This window comes from Branchiostoma belcheri, unplaced genomic scaffold (genome assembly GCF_001625305.1).
Source record: "Branchiostoma belcheri isolate BF01 breed outbred unplaced genomic scaffold, Haploidv18h27 scaffold378, whole genome shotgun sequence".
NCBI classification, from domain to species: domain Eukaryota; kingdom Metazoa; phylum Chordata; class Leptocardii; order Amphioxiformes; family Branchiostomatidae; genus Branchiostoma; species Branchiostoma belcheri.
In genome coordinates this window covers 42,675-53,091 of record NW_017803996.1, presented here as the reverse complement: position 1 = coordinate 53,091, position 10,417 = coordinate 42,675, and the positions used below count along the sequence as shown (strand labels likewise).

General features: G+C 39.1%; 1 protein-coding gene across 1 annotated transcript in view; it reads left to right on the top strand.

Moving 5' to 3' along the window:
* The window catches only part of LOC109476447, a 42,554-nt gene that overhangs the window by 18,523 nt on the left and 13,614 nt on the right, over window positions 1–10,417 (top strand). The window contains 12 exon segments of the mRNA XM_019777379.1: window positions 973–1,125; window positions 1,406–1,537; window positions 1,921–2,046; window positions 2,492–2,620; window positions 3,168–3,311; window positions 3,911–4,048; window positions 4,430–4,597; window positions 5,699–5,824; window positions 6,390–6,539; window positions 6,970–7,122; window positions 7,475–7,651; window positions 8,721–8,852. Of these exon segments, the coding sequence (XP_019632938.1) occupies window positions 973–1,125; window positions 1,406–1,537; window positions 1,921–2,046; window positions 2,492–2,620; window positions 3,168–3,311; window positions 3,911–4,048; window positions 4,430–4,597; window positions 5,699–5,824; window positions 6,390–6,539; window positions 6,970–7,122; window positions 7,475–7,651; window positions 8,721–8,852 (1,728 nt within the window).

The window sequence follows — 10,417 nt, the reverse complement described above, 5'->3', positions numbered from 1 at the left end:
TTACACATCTATTATCATAATACACACACTTGGAAAAATTTCTGAAGCACAACAGATGTATAAAATTAACTATTAGAAGTTTTTTAGCTACCGACGTTTGAGTGGACCATATGCCATTCCTCGTGAAAATAATGTGTTTCTATTTTGCACTTCGACTCGGTATCACTGAAGTGGGAAGGATGGGGCTCAAAGCTCAATCACGTCATTTTCTTGACAAAAAGTACATTTTCGAACTTGACATTCCTGCTCATTGAGGCTACCTACTACCTACTAATATTTCTAGTTATCCTTCCACTGTATCGTGAGTTATCCTGCTAACAGAAAACTTACAAAAACCGAAAAAGCCCACTGCAGTGATGTAGTGAAATGCTATAATGCCAAGTTTCAACAAAACCTTTGTCTTTTTTGACAGTACTTACATACTGAGTTTCATCAGTTGTTGAGTTGAGTTATCCTGCTAACAAAACCGACAAAGGTCACGTAGGAGCCATAGCAGCCCATTTTCTTTAGATATCTGCTAGAAGGCCCATTATCGAACTTAGCCTTCATCTCGGCTACCCATAGTCGTCCACTAAATATCATTAATAACCATCTACATCTTCTTGAGAACATAACTGTACATAGCATGGATAACCATTTCAGAACTTGAACTGTGTTTCCATAAACGCTATGTACCTACCAAATATAATTAAGATCCATTCACAGCTTTTCGAGTTATGCTGAACACATATAATCAACAAATGCCGTTAAAAAATCCCACTGCAGTACAGCTGGAAAAGCCAGCAGATGAACCATTTTGAACTTGACCTTCGTTTCCACAATAACTACTCACATACCAAATATCAATAAAAGTTGACGTATGACGTTGACATGCATACAGGGAGACAACACAGCCACACCACCATGGCAAAACCGAAAACATACCCTTCTGACGAAGGCAATGACGTACCCAATTTTCCTCCATTTCCACAGGTATAACCTCGGATAATCCTGAGGGTACATCTTGGGACTCAGTCCCAACAGCGAATATGAAGGAAGTCAGCGTCAGCTCCAGGACCGGGCAGCTGTGGGCAGTGGAGATTGGCGGCAGAGTGTGGCGTTCTCCTTTCTACTGTGAAATCTCTGGTAAGATGATTCTGAAAAGAAAAGAAATACGTTTTAATAGTATGTTAGGGCGGTTGGTTCAAGTTCTACTTTATAGCCCGTAAGAGCAATGTGCCCAATGCATGGGACATTCTCGTTTCTGAGAATGGAAGCCAATTCTCACGGTCAATATGCTTATTTACGTCGCATACTTTGCAAAAATGTAAACATATTGCGATGAAAAGCGTTGGTGAATGCCGGGCAACACTCTCTCTACTTTATACTTAAGTTATACCTGGTTCTCGTCATTTTCCCAATGCAGTAAAGAGCAACTGGGAAGCAATTGAAGGTTGCTTTTCGTCAGTGTCTGTGGGACGGTCGGGCGTTTGGGCGGTGGACTTTGAAGGCGAGGTGTACCACAGAGCAGGCACATTTCTAAACGAAACCGCCCCTGGCGTGGCATGGCTGCATGCACCCGGAGTACATCTGGAGCAGATCGGAGTGGGGGACAGAACTGTTTGGGGTGTGGACTCCTCGCAGCGTGCATTTGTAAAAGTTCTACCGACATCTGTCGACGGGAAAGTCTGTCAAGTCGGCTTGAAAGGACATTCTATGTGCTACGCCATTCAAGAAGGTCAAAATCAAAATAACTACATGTGATATTAACACATATGGTTCACAACAAAATGCTGCTCAAATAAGTATTACATAGTTCGTTCTTGCCTTATAACATTCTTCCTGCCTGTAAATATATATATTATATGAAATATCTATGCCTTTGATAAATGTTTGCGCTCATTTTAGATATGATCTAAATTAATCTTTTTTCGTCGTCAGAAAAGCGACTCTGTGCAGAGGACGAAGTCATTTGTCCATACAGCGACAAATGCATCAAAGAATGCCGCGTGTGTGACGGCACCGTGGACTGTGGGGATGATGACGACACTGACGAGCGGAACTGTTGTAAGTGCAAATTTGAGTCCTGGGTCTCAACTACTATATTATATAAAATATATACAACCCATTATACAAGCATCCCATTTGGTGTGACTAAATATCAGGCCATATGTCAAGGTTGCTAGATAAGCATTATTCGTCTCATTTTGAAAAAAAAGGCACACGATCATATCCAAAATCGGACGTTTATTTTGAACATAACGGTAATTTTATTATACCACGAAGGAAGCTAAAAAGTAATAACTCATTAACGCAAAGTAGTGTCAGATTCCAAAAAATTTTCAAAAAGGCAAAAGCAACAGTATATGCATATATATATACTTACTTTTTTTAGATGAAAAGATATTAGTAGATAGATAGATTGATAGGTAGATAGATAGGTAGAAGCATACATAAAAAGACACGTTGAAATAATTCATATAAAACACGCACCCCTCTGTTTTGATTGCAGGGTTTGCCAACTGTCCGGAGAAACATCGGCGAGTGTGTGCCGGAGAAGTGGGCTGCTACAGTCCGACTCGTGTGTGCGACGGAGAGCGGAACTGTGGGGAAATTACTGAGGATGAGCGGGACTGTCCCGGTAGGGTTTTGATTTCTCTCTTTTCAATACGGAGGTTGACAATCATGGCTAAGGCAAGCAGAGATGAAATTGAATTTAACCCCAACAATTGCGCAGTCGCAACAGTGAACCTCTTTACAGTCGACAGATACAGCCACACGACATGACAATTATCAAATAAACTTGAATTTCTTGTTTTTCTGTATTCTGATTATGTTTGTTACAAGCTTGATACTTTTCCATAAACATTTGAAATGCTTTGAAAATAAGAACTAATTCTAATATTTCCATTATCAAAATATCTTATTTCTGTTTTGCCTCATATGCACGTGTTTGCAAGTAGTAAAATTAGATGGAACCTTAACATGGACATAGATTCTTTTGTAATATCATATATTTCATAAGTTTAAGTGCATGAGCCAGTGTAATCTTTTGCCTCTGACGCACATTTTTCCGACAGGCGAAGCGTAGACTTGATATATTTTTCGCTATTCTAAAGTTTAAAACATTAATTTAAGTTACGTTAATGACATGATTTCATAATGTAGTCATGTAATCCAATTTACAGACAGCTGCGTGCACCACTGGAAACGTAACTACCTACTGCAACGAGACGAAATCCAGTGTCGTGATCTGTCAGGCTGTGTGAGGATCACAAAAGTTTGCGATGGTCAGAAAGACTGTGCAGATGGGTCGGACGAGATAAACTGTTGTAAGCCTCTAACGTAAAAATAAACGTTTCTGTTAAGGTAAAGCGTTTGTTCCAACATAAAAGAAAAACCTTTCTCACCTAGAGCTCTCGACCAGTCACTCTTTGTATTCCTCAGTAAACTGACTCAGTGAGGCTTGTCACGTGGCGTTTCTGAAGTGTGACGTCAAAAACTCTCGGTCAAAAGGTCTCAGGTAGACGATGTCAGCCCCCGTCGCGGTTGATTAAAGGGTAACTACTTAACTGGACCTGATAGCCTATTTCACCACTGTCAGGAAGTAATCTTGTTCGGTATCCAATGAAACAGCTTGTCCAGGGAACTCTGGATAAATGTGTTGTGACACTGAATTGCCTGAATTTAGCGAGATCTTCAGGAACCTTACCTTCAAAGGCCTTTCCGTTTCCCCCACTGTAGTATTCCTGGTAGAGTACTTAGTTACCTATATGAAAATGTAGGTATTGTTTTTGGTCAGTCTGTGTGTGTCTGTGCGTCTGTGTTTCCGCATACTTTTGGTCAACATAACTTTATGTTACCTTAGTCGTTAATTATCTTCAGCTACTAATAAATATAAGCTTTAAAGTCCCATTGTCTTTACCTGAAGACGACTTCTGCTCCCTTCATGGAACATTTGGTGATGCCGCCTACTGGAAGTGCCGTGACTCCCCGAGCTGTGTGAAAGGAGAATTTCTGTGTAACGGCATTTCTGACTGCGCTGATGAGTCGGACGAAGAGAACTGTGGTAAGACTTTTTTCTCCATTTGTTTAGATATCTAGTCTTCAGTCAAATTTCAATCTGCGATTATAATTCAATCACTTTGTTTTTCAAACTACAGATGAATTATGCAGATCTATAGGGTACTGGCCGTGTAAAAACTCCATCCCGCCGTTCCCGAGGTGTATCAAGGGGTCGGGCAGATGTAACCGAGCAGTAGAGTGCAGGGACTTCTCGGATGAGATCGGCTGCGGTAGATAAACATTTTCCATGTATTTAAGCACACCTTAACACAGGTGTAGGTAGCTTATACGCTCTTTCATGTTATCATACATAATTCTCCTGAAAGTTGTATTTGTATGAGGTATCATTTAGTCCCAATGGTTAATGGTTGTATTTTCTTATTAGATTACTGTGGACTGCATGAAATGACTGGCTTCTCAAAATGGGACAGAGAAATATTCAAGGAGGGAACTGACATGCTGTACCTACTTCATGAATCATGTATTCCATTTGACAAAGTTTGTGATGGATATGATGACTGGTATTTCCAAGATGAAATCAGCTGTGCCCAGGGTACGTTCACCTACAGAGTGACTAACATGCATCACAGTTTTCGTATGAAAGAATGAATGACTGGTTTATTAAAACAATTATGCAATCAATACTTGGGATGTCTTAAAGGCACTTTGTGTAACGTTTTGACAATACAAAAAGTATATTTTCCAGTCTTTTCTTTACATAGTAAGATGACTTAACCGTATTCCAGTACAATATTCAGCAATAGAAAATGCGACATACAAGCATGATAGAAATATGAATGATCTTCTATTCAAACCTCTGGCCACACCGCACATATGGTTGGCCACTGCTAGTGGTATGGCCTACCTACCAATGGGGTGTCAGTTGATACCTTACAAGTTGCTGAAAGACCTAACCGTTTACCGGATTTTTTAAAATCTCGTTTGAAGGGATAATGACCACAGTTTATTGATGACCAACAAAATACACTAAGTTCATAATCATATTCCACCCCATGTGGAAGATATGAGTGTTTCAAAAGAAGCTAATCTTGTGACAGGTGCCCCTGTCTACTATAAGGCATGCCCGATAAATTAGCCACCCTAGGGCGCCAACCACCGTCTGTTGGTGTTGTTGTTTTTGTTGTCCTGAGCAAACCGGTGGCACCGTGAACTGAACAAGGACTGTTTGAATGCACGAAATACACGCCAAAAATGTGAAATAACGACACAAATGTGTGGAAAAGTGATAGTAACTGTTGATAACAACATAATGTAATATTATAAGAAGATTTCAAAATTTTCTGTAAACAGTTACATAATGAGCCCTTAAAATTCATACCGCATGTTGAGGGAAAAGATCTCCCTGAAAGTAAAACCATCTCTTTCGATAAATATAAAAGTAAAGATACCTGCTGCTGTTTTTATGTTACATTTTTATTTTACCTTTATATTAGACTTATCTTGTGCAGAATGATTAATACAGGGCCACAAACATCACCTAAACGTCCTCAAAATCTGGCTGACGTCTGCCCATGTGATTTGATAACAAAGACAGGGTTTCCACCATTTCGAAAGCCTCGTTATAAGTAATGGCTGGTTACAAAATCAGTTTATAACGTCTTTGGCGATAACATAACATCGTTCTCTTATACAGGAATCCCTACTGTACATCTTTGTGAAAGATGTCCACACTTCGAAAATACCTGTTTGCCCCTAGGCGACGACAGCTACTGTGATACTATAATACAATGTGACAACGGAGAAGATGAAGATAACTGTGGTCAGTATATTGGTCATGACTTACTTCTAGGCTTGTGGTAAGTTTAGAGAATTAAGAATTATATTGCCAATGTGTTAAGGCCAGATTTGCTAGTCGTGCCCTGTAATACCATCCCTTTTTCCATCCTCCTGTTTAAGTTAGACATTGATGTGAAAGTGATTGAGCAGATGTCAGTAAGCACAGGGCGGGTGACCAAAGTCAAAAATGAAATTTTTGCCCAGTCAATTTTCATGTCATTTTGATGAGAAATAGCGAATCCATTTGACCACTTTTACAATAGAATCAATGGTATAATCAATGGGTCTAAGCCATAACTGTACTAAAAATCAACTAAATTAAATTCTATCCGCATTTTAAGAAGCTATTGCTTACTAGAATTTGAAAAAAAAGTTTTTGCACATTTTGGAATTTTATAAAAACGGGCCGTCTTTAAACATCTGCTTCTTCTCACTAGAAATTTTGCTCAAAACTCCAATCAATGTGTTGTTAACAAAATATTATATAGTTAATAAAATAAACCAAACGAAGTATTTGGGGTTTTCCTCGTATTTTTGCATGGACATAGACGACAAATGCGAACAATCCGGACAACCCGGATGGACGTGTAAATGTGACCAGATCACGGGATGCTACAAGCCGGATGACATCTGCGATGGTCGGAAGCAGTGTCACTCTCTGGCAGGGAATGACTGCCATGATGACGAACAGCATTGCGGTAATGGTTCCATTTCCCCTACATACATCATTTCATGCACATGATCAATTTCCTATCATTTGACCAAATATGTTGTCAACTGGCCAATAGAGTCCTTGTTGAAAGCCGTAAACACAATATGCATGGATATTGAATGTTACTGAGTGCAAGCTGCAGATCTAGACTTTCTCATCCAGCATATTCCAACCCTAAAAATAACACCCTGAAAAAATCATAAACTTGGAGGCAAAGCAATAGGCTTTCTACAACACGCTTTTACTATCATAATGCATCCATCCGACTAAAGCAGAAATTTAAAATGTTTCATACGTATACTTCGGTAATAGAGAATCATATATCTTAGCAATTTGTCTGGAATATGTAAGAGTATATTTATTTCTTTTGTCCAAGTGTAGAGACATTGCTCTCGTATAAATCTAAACATGTATAGAAGAGTATTGCCGTACTTTTGGTGGCTTCGACTGTGGCCCGCCATGGCATCAGTGCATATCCCTACACCGTGTATGTGATGAACATCCTGACTGTAATTACATGGACAATGCAACAATGGAGTTTTACGGTCCTACTGATGAACAAAATTGTGGTAAGCGATTTTCAGTGTTTTTCTGTACCTTATGAACATTTTACATCTGTTGCAAAAGCTTCTGTAAAACGATGCTGCACTACAAGAAAGTTTTATTTCAATGGCCATGAAATGGGAGAGACTGTTTACCATATTTTATACCGTTTGTCTATGTATAACAATTGATCCTATAGATGCACATGTAGTATAATCTGACTTTAATTTTCGCTCTTTAGTATATTGCATTTATAAGAATTGTTTAAATGTTTAATCCGGCAACAAACTATTCACCATGATGTGCCATCGACAGCTGGTCTTTAAATAACAACAACCAAAAAAAAAAAACGCGACATCTATTTCGTCTTAATTGCAGGAACCTGTGACGGGTATTGGGTTGCTTTGGAAGAGTATAAGGAAAAAAGGAAGGAAGAGGGACTAACGACGTCTGACGAGTACAATTATAAGTGCAACTCAGGAAAATGCGCAGCGACATTCAACCTGTGTGATGACCGCGACTTCTGTGGCAACTGGGAGGACGAGCAAGACTGCGGTACGTTTTCTCTCTCTGTTTACCTAAGAACTTAAGATGAGGCATTGCATGAGATAAAGAGGCAGAGTCGGTGAAATCAGTTCTTATGTTGTATCTGTAAGTTACGTGGAACCAAGGACATTATACAGAAGTCTTTATAATATCCTTGGTGGAACTTATAACTGAAACCCTTCAGCCATATAACTAAAAACATCCAGCTATTTTTCGTGATCCGGGAGGTTTGGGACCCCCCTCAGAGACAGTCAGTGATAGTGATGATATAGTGTTGACAGTTTAGCACAATGGAAATCTGGTGAGATTAACAGAGAAACACAAAATAAGTTTAAATTTTTAACTTTAGGTACATGTGATTGAATTAGCCGTGATTAGGTACATGTAATTGAATAAGGTCAGTTTTTCTTATGTCCGTATGGCTTTCACGATTAAAGGTCCCTTTTCGTCTGCTATACTGACTAAACGAATAGCCACAAGCAGTTATCAGATTTTAATATAGCTTCAGAAGTATTGTATGGGTGGCCCGATTTAGACTAGGTTTGTATGTATATGTTCTGAGGTGAATATTTTACTTATTTTACAGGGGTTGACGCTGTATACACTATGAATGTGTGAAACGTAGTGTAATAACGGAATACGTTTTACTATAGAACCATGTTAGGGAACTATGTCTACCTCCAGGAGGTTTGAAATCTTTGGTTTCTTTGCTTTTTCAGAAGCAGTAGGTTGCCATCATGACGATAAAAAATGTGAAGCTACAAAGAAGTGTGTGTCTGATTTGTCCTGTAACGGGCTTCCTGGTTGTCTGGATTCTACGGACGAAAAGGATTGCGGTAGGTGCTTTTACGTATTGTCAATAGATTACGCAAAATAAAGTGGAAATTCACAAAACGCGCATGGTACCCTCTTCTTTTCAGATCATCGGTTTTTAGTGTATATCGCCACCCCCCCCCCATCAAAACAAGAAATGTATAGACAAAGACTAATTATAATATGTCAAAAGTTATAATATATGTATTATTTTAACTCTTTAACTTCATATTGAGCTACCTGCCCTATTTTATAAACATATCAGATATAACGACATGCATGGACACGGCGGTACGGTTAGGTGTTTCTGACCAGTATAAAGAAATTGAAGTCGCACAAAATTGCGATGGGAAGGACGACTGCAGGACGGGTGTTGATGAGAATCCACGGAGATGTGGTGAGCAAAGTAGCTTTTCCTGCTTTTTTTCTATTGAATACTAATTTATTTCCTCTAACTTGTATAGCAATTTGTTTTGTCTAACTTATGAGAGTTCAATAGGTTTATTCGGTTTCATTGGATGATTTATTATGAGACCTCCGTGCACTCTCAATGCAGTAATTTTTTTAAAAGGTCAATTCGCATCATAGAAGTGTCTGATAATCAAAATAAGGTCACACTAGCATATGTATTCTATATCAGTTGATTATCTTTTCTATCTACATAATACAATTTATGTAAGTACGTATTTCAATAATAAAAGGTAATAGCAGCATTTTCTTTACTATATACAAATGTTATCTTAAAGTGACTCAAAACATGTCCTAAAGGGGGAAATTCCTGTCATCATTTTTTCAGCCATGTACACAGACCGACTGCCGTGCGTCAAATCCAACAGATTTGTGCCGGTAAACAGCTTCTGTAATGGATTTTCTGACTGCCACGATGCTTCAGATGAGGACGCCTGTATTGGTAAGCCTTAATGACAATGGCATTTATTGCATATTCATGCCCCAGTGGGTCTAAATGCACTTTTAAGTTACAAAAAGGATTAGGCATACTATGCTTTATTCTGTCTATATCTAAGCTGTACATGTTTCTTCTCTCTTCTTTAGACATTTGTATACGAATTTACAGAGTTTTTCTAATACATCATTGTTAACTAAAGACAATATTTGTATGAATATATCATCCTTTGTTAGATGCGCCCATTTTTGCTCTAACTGTGTTTCAACAAAAAAGGTAGATCGTAGATCGCTTTATAGTGGACACTCAACAATAAAGTGGACTTCATTTTCTATAGTATTATATCACAAAATGTACATAACCTATCATTAAGGGGAGTTCGGGTGTATCTACCTGTTTCAATTTGTAGTGGATGGTCTCTAATTCTTAATTTGGTCATCGCACGTCTATGGCTAAAGAGGAGTTGTGTAAACAATTTTCAATGATTTCGGGTTGTCATTATATTTAGCCATGTCAAGACATGTTGATATGGCGATCTATAACATGTTCGTTCGCGAACGTTCCCTATGGTCTTTTTCCAGTACAACATTAGAATTTCCATTTTATCCCTCCAGTAATTGGAAAATGATTTCAAAACACATTAAAGGGCATATTCGAAATTATGTGGGGTCGTGTGGCGCAGTCGGTAGCGCGTTCGGCTCACACTCCAGAGGTTGCGGGTTCGAACCCCACCTTGTGCACCGATCTTGTGCCCTTGGGAAAGGCACTTTACACGACTTTCCTCACTTCACTCAGGTGTAAATGAGTACCTAGCTTCGGTTAGGGACGTCCCTCGGATAGGACGTAAACTGGAGGTCCCGTGTTTGAGGAGAGCCACACCTCGAGCACGTTAAAGATCCCACCACACCTTTCGAAAAAGAGTAGGGGCATGCCCCGGTGTGCGATGGTACAAACACTACTGTATGGAGTTGGTGATTCACTTCAAATCACCCGGACAGAGGCCTGGCGACCTCCGTCTTGTATAAGCCACATGGTGATTTACATCATTCACCCGGACG